The 17194-nt window shown below is 42.9% G+C and overlaps 2 protein-coding genes across 2 annotated transcripts; both read right to left on the bottom strand.

Annotated features, from left to right (window-relative positions):
• Positions 1-28: 28 nt before the first annotated feature.
• LOC131666273 (suppressor of hairless protein-like) lies at positions 29-2652 on the bottom strand. The gene is made up of 4 exons (XM_058938789.1): positions 1951-2652; positions 1295-1871; positions 885-1235; positions 29-825 (listed from the first exon to the last, which is right to left on the bottom strand). The coding sequence occupies exons 1-4, from the start codon at positions 2133-2135 to the stop codon at positions 499-501; spliced, it is 1440 nt and encodes a 479-aa protein (XP_058794772.1). The 5' UTR covers positions 2136-2652; the 3' UTR covers positions 29-498.
• Positions 2653-2665: 13 nt separating this feature from the next.
• LOC131666272 (ankyrin repeat and fibronectin type-III domain-containing protein 1) lies at positions 2666-17069 on the bottom strand. The gene is given in 14 exon segments (XM_058938788.1): positions 2666-5289; positions 5354-5900; positions 5964-6343; positions 6406-6845; positions 6924-7226; positions 7290-7599; positions 7602-7819; positions 7962-8108; positions 13489-13748; positions 13807-14008; positions 14071-14187; positions 14246-14415; positions 14570-14713; positions 16638-17069. Coding segments are annotated over 13 exon segments (4161 nt in total). The 5' UTR covers positions 14683-14713; positions 16638-17069; the 3' UTR covers positions 2666-4335.
• Between the last annotated feature and the right edge of the window lie 125 nt (positions 17070-17194).

Genomic DNA, 17194 nt, shown 5'->3' with positions numbered 1-17194 from the left:
TTTCTGTATAAATTCGATATAATTATATCAAAGTACGATTTTATATTCACGCAGTGTGAATGAATAATATTATAAGCAAAGGATAGGATATTTTCAAATTTTGTACAAGCATTACAAATATTTTTTTAATTAATATTTATGATAATTAACAGTCATAATGGTGGAGTAATTCTTACAAGGTATTAAAATACGATGACGCAAGTCTTTTTACTGATTCTAATGATTTTAAGACGTTTTAAATACTTGAATATACAATTACAATAAAAGTTATAAAATATCACATTTCACTACATAACTAATTTGAGATCCGATAGTCTGTTTATGTATATATACAAACAAACAGTATAAACTGGTATATGGTTTATAATGATATACACATAACAGATGTTTATATAGTCCAAAATATTTAAAGTAAAAATTATTCTGAAAATTGCAGTCTGAGTAGGAAGAAACTAAGAAATTGAGTTCCATCTCATTAGGCACATTTTGGTAAAAATGTTAGATTGGATACTGGGCATGCTGATGATGCTGAACTTGTGGTGGTTGTATCCACGGAATATCAGCGATAGCCGGTTGTTGCAATATCGCAGCTGCCGAAGCAGCGATTTGCATGGCTGCTCGTTTCCTACCAATCTCAACGTCGTAGTTGAACGTAAGTCCGGTAGAGTAAATAATACCATCGTTGCGTACAAGCAAAACCGGTACTTCGGTTCCTCGATTAATCCACGACCAATTTCCCTGGAATTCGCTCATATCTGGTACTGTGCATACCATACTTTGTTCGGTTCTATACCAAGTTTCTGCTTCGACGTCGCCAAACCATACCTATTAGAAACATATTCATTAAGTCATTTCTTCTGTTATTTGACAATTGACGTCAGTACCTTCAAGTTTGGTGCAAAATTATCGCCTTTCAATTCCAATGTAGGCACATCAGTGCTGTTCATTCGATTCAAATATTCGACCACTGGTACGGGCGTTACTGGCGCGTGCACTGGACCCATGCCTTCATAAAATTTATACTCTGCTCTTTCTGTACTAATTATTGTCCAACAAGCTCCATCGTTAATCATGTCTTTATTGACTTCTTTCGGCGAGGGCGTTGCGTTGAAGGGAACGATTTTTTCCTGAGATAGACACAAATACATGTGATCTGTGTCTTTCAGAAAAAAGGCACATTTATGTAATTGAGATACTGGATCATCGGCATCCAAGCTTGCCATGGATTTATCCACCTGAATAAAGATTATAATAGAAATATCGATTTCATTTTCATTGAACAGTAATATCATACCTTTCTTATGATGAGTCGAGGTAGTGCCATTCCTGTATCTTTGCATACTAATTTAATTGTATTATTATAATGGATGTAACCATCTTTTGGCTCAAAATCTTCATTCTCACTTTCTTCATCATCCAATAAATAAATTGTAAATGTACTCCATTGTGTAGAGCTTGCATGAAAATGATCATTGTCAACATGTAGGTATCTTGTACTAACAGTTTGAGAACGTAATCGATTGAATAAAGCGATTGTTGTTCCACTAGCAATACATAATTCGGTATTTTTTAATGACTGTTTTTTCTTTGAAGGTTTCGATATGACTTTAATACGATTGCTCATGAAAACTCCAATGTCATGGCCATTGGCATGAAACATTTTGATGGATAGCATAAAATGTTTTCTTTTATCCGAATCAGATATAAATAAAGTTTTGGCAGCACAGTATTGTTCTTCATTATTTAAATCTAATTGTTGAACATCTTGATCTGCATTTCCAACGATACCTATGAAAGCACAAAGTTGTGTCGACTGCTCAGATTCACCATCTCTACGCATTTGCTCTTGTCTCATTGTCCAAGTACTACCTCTAAAATTACCAATTATCCTTCATAATAATTTACAGAAAAGGTATAACAAGTATATTATAACATTTTGATTGAATTTACCTGAGGTAAACACACGGTGGTGGACAGAAAAATCGTTTCTCAGTACCGTATGATTTTTGTGCAACTTTGGCATGAAAAATAACTACAATCATGTCTGCCTTTCCTTGTGTGCGCTTGCATTCTGACAAATAGTGCCTCATAGCTTCTTGACTTAACCGTTGACTTTGCCTCATATCCAGTGCCATTTTAATAATTTGTACAAAAACATAAGTACTTGAACTAATTGCAAGTACTTATAATAATATCTAACAATGAGTTTTTAAATCAAACAGAATCATGTTACTTTTAAGAACTCCTCGTTATTTTTTAATGAATAATTGTTAAATAATTATAAATATGATAAAATTGTCGTTAAAATCATAGCTGATGTATTGTCATTGAACTTATAACCTAACTTGAAATTTCATAATCGAGAGTTTAATTCAGTTTCATGTAAATACACGAGTATGTGCACTTCTTTGTTTAAAGTACTTTTCTCAATCATACTGTCCTTTCGAATATAATGCTTTGCTGTTTCAAAATAAGATTTGAAGTAAACAATGTTCATTTCACACACGCGAAAACAATAACATACGCGAGAAAGAAAATGATCGACAAAGGCAAATGAAAACCGCAAAACGAAACGACCGCGGAACGTGAAGGGCGCAAGCAAACAATAAAGTACAGAAGGTCCTATAGATGGCGTTGTTTGTTTGAAATTTAAAAAGGCATATATGAAAATGAAAGGCAATAATTGTTATTTGATGGCCACTTTTATTTTGAAGTATTTCTCACGTAAACGTGTCAAATAAAAATAGAAATTGGTGTTCCCATAGATATTGTTTTATAATATAAACATCGAATCTGATTGACTAACAGTTGATACTATTACACAACTTGGCCGGAATTAAATAATAAATATTTATCTCTTAACTGCTACTGTGAAAGACATCCACTTAAAATTACATAGAATCCATTGCTCAACTTGCAGTTTGTCAACAAATAATTAGTCGCTCCTTCGATAAAACACATATTAGAACACTATTATAGATTCTGTATAGATTGCGCAAGACCTCGTATTCAGACATCGACAAACACTTAGAAAATTTTAGAAGATTTCTTCGTAATTGCGCGATTCGTGACAACGCACAAACAACAATCTCGTCGTCGACAGCTTTGGTTTGAATACGGTTAATTGTCCAAATATATGTCAAAGGGTTGCGCGCTGCTTGCCCGAGTTATTTGTTGGACTTGACACGTGCTTAAACTACTTTACAATCGCCTAGTCTTATGTTAAAGTGCCTTCCGGAATTCAGTTTGAAAAAATATCTCACCGTCGCTCAATAAAGCGTCAATCACCTAAAAGCTTCTAAATTAGTTTAATGCGTATTTTCTATAAGAATATTACGAGATTATAAGGCGGTTAACCCATAAAAGCCTTGTGTATAAATTTGACAACTATAAAAACCATTGGACACATCACAAATAAACAACTTTCATGACCCCGATGTCATACAGCATACCGAATTGGTCAACATTTGTCGCGGCTTTACCTGGGGAGAAGCCGTGACAAATGGTCTCTGCTTCAGTTTACTACAGATATCTCTCGGGCTCTTGGGAATACGCGAAAGTAAAGTCATTACCGATTCACTGCTGAGTGCTTAATATCTTTGGCAATTACTTGGAGTTACAATGGTCCCTCGTGAAATAAAGATTCAACGGATTATAGTTTCTTGCCAACTCGATTGTTCGAATCGTACTTGTAACTTTCGTTGTGTCCAGTGCACAAAATTCCTCTAATCCTGATCCTTAACGACCTAAATACTTTCTACTTGTAGATTGCTTAGCGATTATTTGGTGTCACAATTGAGTATTATCGAATAGAGAAGCTCTGACGACATTGTCATCTTTACAGAATCATACAATTGGAAGTCCAAGTTTCAACTCTATACAATGATCTTGTTAACGTAATAATTACTATCCTCGTAATAAACGTTGTCTCGATTTTTATCAACATTGGTGAATAGCTCACATCCTGAACACTACTACTCCGTTAACATCTTAGTTCAGACTTTAATGTCTTTAAATAAATATAGAAAACAATAATCATAGTGATTGGTAGTTTGGGTCGCAGTCGCTACCGTAAAAGCGCGAAAAAGGCGCTATCAAACATCCACAGCTAGTCCGGTAAGATAACATACCTTACACACCGAAACAACGTCGACGTATGCGAATCGATTGCTTTCAATCAAACGAGCAACAGTCTACTTAAGCTACTTAATCGATATTTGTAAACGCATAGGAAAGTATCTAACATTCGAAAAATAGTGCAACTATCCGTGTATACAACGTTGGCGCACGAGCAGCCGTGATCTCTGCAACAGGAAGACTGGCGCTGACGAAGCATTAGAGGTAGGCCGAGTGCTTGCTGCTGTGCTCGAGGGCAGCTAACACATCCTGCTTCTGGCGCACGTACAGCCGGCCCTTCTTCCAGGGGTTCTGCAGCTGCAGCGGTTTGAAGTCGTCGCGCAAGCAGCGCTCGCGCGCCCCGATCACGGCCACCAGGCAAAAGTTGACCAGCTCGTCGGGCGCGTAAACCGGGCCCTCGAGGCCCTTCAGCAGCACGGCCATGTTGAGCTGGCGCACCACCAGGTCGACTACCTCACGCGCTGTTGTACGCGGTGTGACGTGCAATTTAAGGCTGGTGCCCGAGGCCAAGCCCGTCTCGTAGGCGGCGAATACCTGCAGGATGCCGGGCGGAGGCGCGCCTTCCTCGCGTGGACCTTCCGCCTCGGGCCGCGCAGCCAAGCTGGCCGCGGGCCGCCGGCTCGGCGGCCACTCATCACTGCTCACAGACAACGCGCTACCGGAGGTGGCGCCACTGGCACTACGTGCCACAGGCTGCAGGCCGAGCAGCGGACTGCTGGCAGCAGAAACCGAAGCGTTCGGATGCTCAGCGTGTCGCGCCCTCCCGGGCGCGAGCACATCCTCAGAGCGGGAGGGTGGCAACCGGGAGCCAGGGGCAGCGGCTGGACCACGCCGGGAGCCCGATGCGCTGGCGGCTCGACCCGATTCCGAGGCCGTGGAATTCTGCGAAGTGCCACTAGCCCGGCGCGAGGCCGCTGCTGACTCGGCCAACGGCAGCTGTTGCTCGCTTTTGCTTAGCGACTCGGCGCCCAGTAGGCCGAGGCCAGTGCCGCCGGTTGTATCTGCGCCTGCCGTGGGTCCGGGCCAGCTGCCGCGTCCGGGGCTCGCCTTCACCAGCTTGGGATCGCGCGGTGGCAGCTGCAGCAGACTGCGTTTCAGACTGCCGCTCTGGCGTTCCGAACTGGCCAGGTAGCGTACACTCGCACCGGCGCTCTGTAACAAACGGACCGGTTAGTTATCACCGGGCCTCTCGCCGTGGACGGGTTGGGCTACTCACTGTCTTGTCGCGGGCGAAGGTAATGAGGTCGACGAGCCAACGCGCCGCCTTCCAGGCGGCGTTGGCCCGCGCCTGCACGTCCTTCAATCGGTCCAGCCGCTCGCGCGCCACACTCAGCTCGGAGGCGCTGAAGGCTTCGCGGTGGCTGTGTTGCGCACGCGCAGTGTCCAACTCCAGGATACAGCTCAACCGAAAGTAGCGACTACTGAGCTCGCGCTGGTAGGTGCCCAGATGGATCATCTCGAAGACTTGAATGGGCAAGCAGAGTATATCGGTGCGCTTGAGCAGCAGCTCGCGGTTGCTGCCTGGTGGCGAGCAGGCACTCTCGGACGGTGGCACCATCACCAGCAGCGACACCTCCGCGCTCAGCTCCACCACCTCAGCCGAGTAGATGCGGTGGCTCAGTGGCTCGTCCGCGCCCATGTCCATGTAACCGAACAGCCGCCTGGCCGCACCAGCCAGCGCGTCCGCAAATGCGCTCTGCTGCTCCGAGGCCTGCTCCGTGGCCTCGCGGCGGCCCAGTCGACGTAGGTGCTGCCACTCGTCGCTATAAAGTCGCCGCGAGGCCCGTCAGTCATTGTCCGATTTGTTAGCGGCACTGCATACTTACGCTGACACATGCGGGTTGTCGCGCACTTTGCAGTGAGGCAGGACATTTGGCGACTTGGCCGGCACCACCACGCGTATCGAGTCCACGCTGCTCTGCAGCTTCAGATAGCCTAGGTACAGGCCCCTGCTCAGTTTGAGCCCGCTCGCCTGGTGATACCGCACCTGCTCCTGAACGCTCGCCATCAGGATGTCGGCTACGTTGCTTTCCTCGTGCACGCTCAGCTTCTTGCCGACTTTGCTCATTGGCAACCATTTGCTGTTCAGTAGCGACACCAACTTGGAGGACCTCACGTGATTGACACTCGACAGTACCAGCGTTCCTTGCACGTCTCTGATGGGCTTGTGGTAGAACTGGCCGAGGTCTTGGATGCAAAGCGCCGCCTGAAAGAGCATAGCGGTTGGTGCGCTTTCCCTCGCTCGAAGGTCCATCTAGCCCTGCTTACCTGCATTTGACTAGCCGCCTGTAACATTTTTATCCGAAAGTGGTTCGTTGAGCTGCCCTGACTCTTCTCCATATCTTGCTTTAGGCACTTGACGTCGTCCCACGAGCAAGCAACCTTCATCAGCCAGTGAAAATCCTGCTGGATAAGGCTTGGGTACGTTTCATCGATCTCAATCACCGGCAGGAAATCCTCGTTCGTCACCAGTACTCTGTCCTCGTGGTACAGTATGCAGCTGAGGAATACGCCGCGGCGCAAGTTCTTCTGAAATTTGCTGCTCGCGGTAAACAGCTGTTTGATGGTCGTCTTCTTCTTGTGGTTTCTCCGCTGCAGAGCCGGGCCTTCCAGGCAGAACTCTGCGCCTCGCACGTCGCGAAGTAACTGCTCCAGCTGCTCTAATCGACCATCGAATCGAGCTGTGCGTCCGTCTACGTCCCTCCAACCTAATCGAAGCAACGACGAGAAGAATGTAATAATTTGAGCACACCTTTCGCCTGCGTATTATTTTTATGACGACTTACTGCTTGGAATGATATAAGTTGGAGTGGTCGGCTTGAATTGACTGTAGCCTTTGGCGTTGCCCGTCGCAGCCCGGAAAAAATATTTACGTCCGTGCGCGAGATTATCGACGCGGCATTGCCTCAGTTTCATGTCCAGCACAACTTCTTCTCCGCACACCTCGGAAAAATCTTCGGTAAGACTCCACTCCAGCTTGAATTTCGTGCACAGCGGGGACTCGGCGACATCCGATTCGTGAAATTTGACGGTAACGCTTGTGGTGCCGGTAACATCGACCGTCACGAGCACCGGCGCATCTGGAAGACCTACAATAGGACATCGTTATCCCTTGCCTCTCAATCATTGCCCAATGATCAATGTCCACGAACCCATTTGCTCCAAAATCACGAGCATCTTCTTGAGCGCTCTCGCTCTCCGCTCCCACGACGCGAGTTGCTTCTCCTCGGCGCTACCCCCGCAACCGGCAAGGTTGGCGTGTTGGGACGAAAAGCTACCTCTGTGGGAGTGACTCGAAGACGGCTCTAACAAGGGCGTGCCGCTAAAACCAGGGCAAGTTACCTGGCCACCGACTTCTTGCAGACGTCGCTCGGCCTCCGCCAGCAGCATAGTCAAGTGACTTTTCAGACCTTCCGGCGATTTGACTATTTTTTTCGCAGTATAATTGGCAGTACAATGAGATCTGTAGGATCGACAAATCGCAGGTAGATTGACTTACATTGATTCCCTTCTTGCGCTCCAAAGGTGATAAGCATTTTGGTCAACTGTCGATTGTTGTTCAGCACCGCTACGTCTAGCGTCGAGAGACCATCGGCGTTCAAACTGTTAATTTCGATCTCGGTCGACTCCAAGATACCTTTCACCCGATCTATATGTCCTTGTTCAATAGCTGTAAATAGAACTGCAAAAGAGTATGCAATTAAAAGTACGAGAGCTTTCGATATAGTGACTTGCACGATCAGATAAATTTTACATCGAAAGCTAAAAGTCCATCAAAATACATGATACATTGATTGAAAAGTATACAAAAAAATTATCGGTACCATGCAAATGTATATCGCAAGATGATTGGATCGTAATGGAATTAGCGTTTACAGATGATAATTTGCCATGCTGATACAAATTTCTTTGAAGTGCTTTTCTTCTACCAAGGCCTTCCAAAAATTCCATTGCTTGTGACGACTGTGATTCTGCACGAATAAAAGCAATGCAGTAAACAACATGAAATAAACATACCAAGTAGTTTCTCGATTAATGCGACTCGAGTACCCATTTTTTTCAAGAACTACATATGGTACCGTCAAACTTTTATTTCCAAAACGAAACTCTTACTTATCATCAATAAGTCATGACTTGAGCTTTAGTTATTTGTTGAATTATTCATTTTATTATTAATTATATCGATTTATATTAATTAATTACATCGGAAAAATTTTAAACGATAGCTGCCTGTTAGTGTGCATAATCCGTGCGCCTTCATCCATCGCAAATTTGCGTCGCACAGCAATGTATCAAGTGAGTAATATATAATAGATATACTAGAATCACGGTAATCGTGATTAAGTCATGTGGATAACGCGTCAGACTCGTAACTCGAATGGCCGAGGTTTAAGTGGCGATCTTAACACTTTCTCCGAATAAAAAAAATCGATAACGCGGCCGAGTTAGATAAAAAAAAAGTATAATTACACTGTTAAAATCTAAACGGGCTTGGAAAATTTATAGTGGTTAGATATATACTGTCCATTGAATCGCGATCAAGTTGAAATAGTATTACGTCCATAGTTTTTTTAGTTCTTATTAATTTTGAACAAAATGAAACGTACTTGCATCTATTGTATTTCCCTGCGGTATTTGGCATGAAATGTTTTTCACTTTGAGATCCATACAACGATCTTCGACATTCTCCTTTCTGTGCTGCTGCTGAAGAAAACGAAGAATCAAATTAATTATCAATACTACGTGTTGATCATTGAGTGTCGAAATCCGCTAAAATATCATAAAAATGAGTAAAACAGATCAACTGTTTAATCTTATTTTCCAAATTTGTCGATCGATTGTTTTCAAATTTAAAAATTTGCGTTACTATCGTTGTGAACACCGTGACAAAAAACGTCGTGTCGGAATTGATACATCAATTGGCTTATCTAAGATATTTAGCTTCCTAACTGTTGAAACCTATCAGTGAGATTTAAGATATTTGGTGTATGCTACGAAGACCTAAGTTTACAATTTACTGCCTCTTCTTTACCATTCTCTCCATAAAAGTTTAGATTTACTCACAATCTTCTTCTTCTTTTTCAATGCTTTGCCATCTACTGGCCTTCTCATGTTTGATAGACTTGGAGAGAACCGTAGGTCAACATCATCTTTTTCTCGGCCATCTGCAGATAGCACACCACTCTCGTACTTTTTCGCATTCTGAAAAAATTGCTTAGCCGAGTGCATTTTTACTCGAGTGCACCATTCGTGAATTCTACAAATGGGCTCATTCTTCAGAATCACGGTCATTCCACTGTTGCATTCATTGTTCAAGTTGCTTGCTGTCTGTCGCGACTCTTCAATATTTTCCTTCTTTTCCGAACAAGGCAGTTCATTTCCGTGATAAAAACTGTCGGTCGTAGAATCAAATGAACTGTCCATGAAAGCTAGATTTTCGTATGCTTTCAACGCATTATTTCCGAGCTCATCTTGATTCATCTCTTCTTTCAGTATGCTATACTCATTGTTACCTGAGTATTTTAAGCCCTTTACAGTTTTGTTGGAATTGTCGAAGCCTTCGGTGAGATGAACTTCCAAATCATTAGACAGCCTTAATCGTGACATACCACGCACATTGTCTTCGTCTTCGTTCGATTGGGAATTGATCTTAACTAGATGGCTTTCGGTTCGCGTTGAAAGGTACGGATGAGATCGAATTTTGGTCATTAACCTCGCAGATGCGCGGAGAGATTTGCACCTTTTGAAATTGGTGACCTTTTTCTCTCGGGGCGCATGACGTAGAAAATTCATGTCAATCCGAGCAGACGCGTTAGACAATTTTTTAAATTTCATTGTTTCACTTCTCTCCAGTTACTTTTCAAAACAAACTTTGAAAACATGTTAATCCATTGACACTCTCATTTTCAAGCCAAAGCCACGCGCTCCCAACTGAAAATGAAAGTAACTTGTCGTTTAGGAGTATATACGATTGAAAACTGAACGAGGATGCCGACAAAACACGAGAGCCCTTGGGCACCACACGGAGACAACTTGATCAAACTGAGTTGAAAATATGCCGACGTAGATATTAAAAGGAATCATCTTTAAGTTGTTATATTAGGAATAATTAAAGACCATTACAGAAATAGGCATTTAGAGTTTGTTATTTTTACCGGTTTTAACAAACAATTTATTAAACTGCGAAAGTATGTAATGGTGCTAAACAATGTAACAAGATTCACAAAGACCATTTGAAAATCGTCTTAACGTGAACTCCATTTTTTTCACGAATGATTAATGATCTTACTCTGACTACTTCGTCATTACGGCGACTACTAAAATTACCGTAAGAAATTCTCCGTATAGTAAGCGGACAAAGGGCTTTCGATTCGGTGTTGCTTGCAGCTTACGATCAATTAGATGAGCTTGAAAAACCTATAGCAAACAGTACATGTAACCGTATTTTTGGTCGGCGCTTTAATGCTTGAAAAAGGTTTATTATCGGACGATTAAGCAGACTAATATTCCTATATTGATTTGTTCACAGCTTTGCAATTGTAAGCAATTAAGTTTTATCCCGTAAGTCCTGCGAATAAGCTTATGGTCAAGCACGTGTCCTGACGTGAAATTTCTTCGTATAGAATTTGCAGAAATTTTCAATGTCTTCGAATTTCTAGGCGTCAAGCCATCGTGCATAAGCAAAAGCAACGTCGAGTCGAATTTCTTGTGCAATGTTTGCGAAGAATGTTATTATCGAACAAATTGCTTCATTTCAATGTTGAATGTGAATCCGTCATCTTGAATCAATTAAACATCGGTTTTTAGTCTCGTTATGTTAATAGAGTATTTAATTTAAATCACACGTGATAAAATATGACTAGACTATAAGTAATACAGCTGTACATAATCAACGTTAAGAGTTGTACTTTTTATAACAAACTAGCATTTTTCAACTTGACCTACAAAAACACGGCAATGCGTATATGAAGCCTTACTTATATCGCAAGATAATACTAAGTTTGCACTTTTTTGATCGTATATTCGAAGGTTCAACTGAATTTATTAATTTAAATTATTCTTTAATCTTATTTGACTATCAATCATCAGAGCATAATAATAAATATATTCTACATAAAAAACAGTTTGGATAGCACATGGCTAACGGATTCTTACATTCAGCACAGAAAATAGACGTTTCATACGTATACTATGGAAAATCAGCTATTTTTTATAAATTACCGCATAATCTAAATTGATAAATACCTTACACCAGAATGTAACATAACCTTGATTTATGTTTTTAAATCTTCTACTTTTCTGGCGGCTTTATATTAAGATTATTGTAGGAATGTATGACACTGAGTTGTCTAGGAATGCTTGCTTGTGATTTATGGAAACTATTTCTTGCTGTATATTTAGAGAACGGCTTTTGAACGAATTCACATCGCAATGAAAATGAGACGCAATGAAAAAAGTATAACATGTTTCCACGTAACGCAACATGAAAATAATGTTAACTGTTTTTGGAAATTCATAACCTATTTGAAATAGCAAACACTTGGGTTTTAAGGTTTACGTGTATTGTATACATATTGCATAGCGGCACGTAAACAGACACGCATGCGCAGTGGTAGCTGTATATGATGAGGCGTTGAGTGTTGGGTCCAAGTCCGATTCCAAAATCGAACGGTAGGGACGTTGGGACTAAGGATGAGGGCGTTGGCGTCGATGCGCTTACAACGAGCAAGTTTTATGTATGCGTACGGCTTTAGAATAACCATGAAAAAAAGCTATTTGATTACTACAATAAAATTGTACCTAGCTTATTCACTGATTGACCAATGTATTTATATTGATAAATGAGAAACAACGAGACATCCATGCTAATTAAAACCACTCTTGCTACTTTTTTCATACATTTTTAACGTTAAGCTTATTATAATTTTTTTAAATTGGTTTACCTTAGTAAGAGTGTCAAAGAGTATATAGAGTTCGTATTATTCTCTTGTACACACGAAAAAGATGAGAGAAATGAGCAAAGTATGTCATTCGAGGAAAATTCATGTATCTATCGAAGCGTGTAACGCTAAAGTAAAATTTTTTATCGCACATTTTCTTTAATGAGTGTAAGCAAAACTCGCTAGAACATCGCAGACAATTACACTTATTTGTCAAATTTATTTGGAAAGATTCATTGGTTGAGACCGTCTGTTATTATTTTCTTTGACGATAATACACTGAGCAAAAACGACTCATAACTGTCTAGTGTATCGAAGTATATTTTTCACGTGTACATACGAGGTAAATTCATTAAAAGTCGATATATTATTCCAAAGGTATCTGTTGGTAATGATTCATTAAATATCGCTTCCTATTGTCACCTGTATCTCACTTATGTTTAATAACATAACCAAAAACCAAAGTCTCAGTACAGCATTTAGAGCAAATCTCGTCGAAGATTTAAGACAAGTAATATAATTTACCTGCTCTAATCAGCTAAGCAATTTACGAACACTCCTTCATACTGCGTTCACTGAGTTTACATCGCTGGGAAAAGTTTGGGTCGCGAAACTGATAACTAGAACCTTACAGATGAGAAGTAACATGTTAACTGCTGAATGGAGCGAAGACTGTAACAGCTGCAGGTTACGAGCAGTTGGGTAGCGCAAGCGACAGGTGAATTTGAATTGAATTCTCGTCAGCAACTACTCTACTACGTTGAACTTTACCGGTGTGCGCGAGTCGTCGAGAAAATTATCTACTGAAACGTACAGTAAAACGAAATGTCATTCGACTAGCATTGAATAATTTGCGCATTAGCGCTTGGAAAACATCGTTGCGCGAGCGAGCAGCACTATATCATTTGGCACGGACGAGGAGAGGCCCTTCGAAACCGGTTTATCACTCGAAAGAAGATTCGGCACGGCGGTTTAATCGCTCGTCTGCGCTGCGCAGGAGGAGCTCAGGCTGGCGTCCGCAATCGCTCTCGCACCGCCCTGCTGTTATCAATCGACGAGAGATTTGCGAATGTACGGTCGCACGGCCGTGTAAGCTGCAGCTGCATACATTTCGACGAGGAAGTGCTCGCGACAGCATGCTCCACGTCTACGAAAAGACAATGATCTCTAGAGACAACGAGAGAAAAGAAAACTGAAGCTCAAACATGTAGGCGATGGGTGGCATGATGACAGAGCTCATTCAAACAGCACCGATCTCGTCACACGCAACATTCGACACGTAGATAGCGATGCGCGCCATTCGAACAATCGAAAACAGTGAGGTGAGCAGAGACTGGAGCAAGTGAAGCGTGTGAGGAGACGCTATTGGCGTTGGAGGGCAACGAGGAAGGAGGCGAAGTGGTCGACTAACCCAGCACGGTGCGTTGGCCCTTGATCTTGCGCCCTGCGCCGGGCGACGCGAGGCTCAGCCTGTCCGAGCGCGAGCCGAGCAGGGGGCTGGAGCTGCGCTTCTGCGCGGGCTGCTCGCCGAGCCTGCGGGCGCCGAGGAGGGCCACGTCGGCGACCGGGGGCGGGGCCGCGCCGCCGTCGAGCGCCAGCGAGCTCCACTCGGCCACGCTGTCGATGCTGCCGCTGCGGGGCAGGCAGGAGCTACTGCTGGCGCGCTCCCTCCTGCGTGCGCGTTCGTGTTGGCGTGGGTCAGTGGCTTGGCGAATGCCGCGGGGCTCACCTTTCCCAGGAGAGGCGCCGCGGGACGTCGTCGCCGGGCGGCACGAAGCTGGGCCTCTGGTTGAGCAGCCGGGCGAGCTTGGTCAGCGGCTGCGAGCCCGCGAAGCCGCAGCTGTTCAGCTTGCCCGTGGACCGCGCGGACGCCTCCCTGAAGGCGCTCTGCCGCGGGCAGCTCGGCCCGGTGTCCGAGACCCGACGCTCCCCTGCAACGCTCGCGACCGTTTTACGAACGTTTGGCCGCCGGTCGGCCGCGCGCACCACTTACCCAGGCCGTCGTCGGTGAAGGATATCCTCGGCGCGAGGAGCCTGCCGCAGTGCGAGACGCTGCTGTCGCGCTTGGCGCGGCCCGGCGCGTCCGCGTCGTCCCCGGGCTCGAGCAGGCCTGCATTGGAATCGAAGTACAGTCACAGCGCTGTGATCGCGCAGGCGAATGCCGAGACCGGCGGGGGGCTTACGGGGGTAGCGGGCGTCCAGCTGCACCTGCAGGATGTTCAGGCCGGGCGCCACGATGGCCGGCAGCGTCCTCGAGCGCAGCAGTGGCGCCGGCCGGCCGCCGGCCCCGCGGACCGCGGGTTTCTTCTCGGGCTTGTTGCATTCCGGCGCGGGCCCGCTGCCAACATGCCACCACGACTCGCTTTAGCGCTCTGGCGGAACGACAGCGAGCGGCAGCGAATCCCCTCGGCGACGATGCGCCGACGGGCTGCGGCCGACTCTGTCCTTGATTCGCCGCCGCCGCCGCCGTTCTTATCGAGAGACTTGATTACCTCTTATCTTTGCGCTCCTGTTTCTTCTTTCTGAACGCTTTCTTCACTCTCAGCAGCAGAAAGGCGGCTCGATCGATCGTCAGACCCGGAGTCGTCTTGTCGCTGCTCGACATCCTCCTTATCGCCTAGGCGCACCTCCGCCACCTGTAACGCACAAGCGGACGTTGGCATTGACTACCTCATCCGAGTAATCGGAATCCTGACAAATTGCATAACTGCGCAGCACCTGTGATGAACATCGAGTGTCCGTTATTGAGACACCAGGGTATCCACGTCTCGATTACAATTGACGCTATAGCTATGGAGTTATTGCAAATTAGGTCGATTGTCCATTGGAACCTGAGTGCTTTTTAATGCTTTACACTCGTACGCTTCTTTGCTTATTGCATGTCCGAACATTTTTATAATTTCTAAGAATTGCCGCGAGTAACCTTGTTAAGAAAGCTCATTCATCATTACGTGCTATTTCTTCTTGACGTGCAGTAGATATTGAATCACATATTTTCCAACAATGCTCACAATCCATTGATGGATCTGCTATATTTATATTTGTTAAAGAATGTGTTGAGCACGATCAATTTTTATGAAGAATGCACAGATAGAGACGCAATTTTCCACTTTCTTGTCGCTATCCACAGCTGAATCATTCAACATACATTCAGCGATTGAAACTACACCCGAGAAAATTTATTCCCAATTATACTTCCAACCCCATCTTACATCTCCATTCCCTAATAATGTATAATCGTACTTTAAAAATCCGCTTGTATCTCTCCAAATTGCCACTAGTTTACTTAGAAATTATTCTTATTTAAAATACGTTATCTAATACATGTTGAAATACAGCAATCGTTTTGAATCCCGCAGCTCTGCTACATACATTTTCGCTAGAAGTGAAAAATCGTACGATGAACACTATAAATCATAGTGAAGATAAACATGCATTTAGGGCAAATCACTTTTACAATAGTTAAATTTATATACATAAAGGATTTGTCTAACTGTTTGATCATTACTTTATATTTACTTCATTTTTCAACAACCATGCAGAACTGTATAATTACATAAATTGTAGTTGACATTATAATTATGTTTTGAAGAAAATTTCTTACTCGATATCTTCCACTGCTCATCAATCATTTCATTTAACCTCTGAACAAGCATAAACTCCAAATCAAGTTCCATTGAAAAACTGGAAAAATTATGAGTCTTCAAACGAGTCCTTCAAAATTACCCTAATAGCGCTTAAGTAACTTCAGAGTATCAAAACATTTAGGTTATAAATTTATTTTTTTCAAAAAGACGAGAGTGGACTAATTGAATAACGTCAATGTAGATTTCATAAATTAACAATCGGGTTTCAGTAATTGAACAAATATCTGGGATCCATCGTGTTTTCGTTTGTTTTGACATGCCCTAGCATACAGAAACTGCATTATTGGCAAGGTTATCCAAAATGCACAACCATTATTAAAAGAAACTGCTGAAAGGGCCCATATGACATGCTGCTAATTAATTTTAAAAATGTAGAAGTCGTCATAAAACAGAATAAGAAATGTACAGAAATTGAGAAAAAATAACTGGTAAATTATTAAAAGAAACATCAAGATACATGAATTAAGAATGTCTAATTATGATTGTAACTTTTATTAAATATTTATTCATTTTTTCAAATAAGATATCATGCTAAGGAAAATTCTGAAGAAAATTTTCAATCGAATTCATAAATAAAGCCAATGTTATATTATAAAAAATAACAACACAATTCACGATTGCAACGTAATATAAGCATAATTATTATGAAAAAGATCATTGTAGTCGTTAATTCACAATTAAAATATATTTTTAAAGATTTTCTGTTCAGATAATACTCGATAATAAAGAATCAATTTGAAATACTTTTCTCCAATTATCATCCGAGATTCGTCAATAAACGTAAGTACTCGGGCTATTTCGCTTCAGTTTTTTCTTGCTTTCCAACAATTAATTACGAAATACAAATATAACCATAAATAACCTCGAAACATCAATTTGACACCAAATAATTAGTGATAATGTAAAACCTTACATGTAAGGTACATATTTTTCAGCCAAGTCCATTTCTGTTGGGCTCACTCGAGTCATTATAAAAGATATCCTTGTTAATTGAATGACGTAGGTTAGATTAAGAATTATGCAAGAATGCACTCGCGATTATATGGGAATTGAGAAATCAAAAGAAATTGTATAACGAGTACAACAGTGGAGCGGAAAATTTCAATAAAATAAAAGAAGGATAAAATGAAGAGGCCTATAGGTGGAGCGAAAGAGAAAAGAGCAGAAGGGGAGAGAAAATGTCGAACAAACGTACGGCCCCTCGAGAGATAGAGGAACCGAGAGGGAGAGAGGGAGAGAGGGAGAGAGGGAGAGAGAGAGAGAAAGAGAGGAGAGAGAGAGAGAGAGAGGAGAGAGAGAGAGAGAGAGAGATCGAGAGAAAGCACAGCAGTATAAGCGTCGCCAAGTTCAGCCCCCTACTAGCTGTTCACTGAACTGCAGCTCAGAACTACGAGCTGTACTGTATAAAGAGTACATAGTCATAGACTATCTGGGAAAGCTACAGCTGGTGGTGGCGCGGTGCGGCAAGGT

Source organism: Phymastichus coffea, unplaced genomic scaffold (genome assembly GCF_024137745.1).
Source record: "Phymastichus coffea isolate CEN01 unplaced genomic scaffold, Cenicafe_Pcof_1.1 PCOF00058, whole genome shotgun sequence".
NCBI lineage: Eukaryota > Metazoa > Arthropoda > Insecta > Hymenoptera > Eulophidae > Phymastichus > Phymastichus coffea.
The sequence above is the reverse complement of the archived record's forward strand: the minus strand, read 5'-3'. Positions and strand labels throughout refer to the sequence as shown.

Coding starts and splice junctions, on each gene's coding strand:
- LOC131666273 (XM_058938789.1), bottom strand. CDS start 2,135: ATGGCACTGGATATGAGGCAAAGTCAACGGTTAAGTCAAGAAGCTATG. Junction 1,872..1,950: donor CCACCGTGTGTTTACCTCAG/GTAAATTCAATC, acceptor TGGTAATTTTAG/AGGTAGTACTTGGACAATGA. Junction 1,236..1,294: donor CTCGACTCATCATAAGAAAG/GTATGATATTAC, acceptor ATCTTTATTCAG/GTGGATAAATCCATGGCAAG.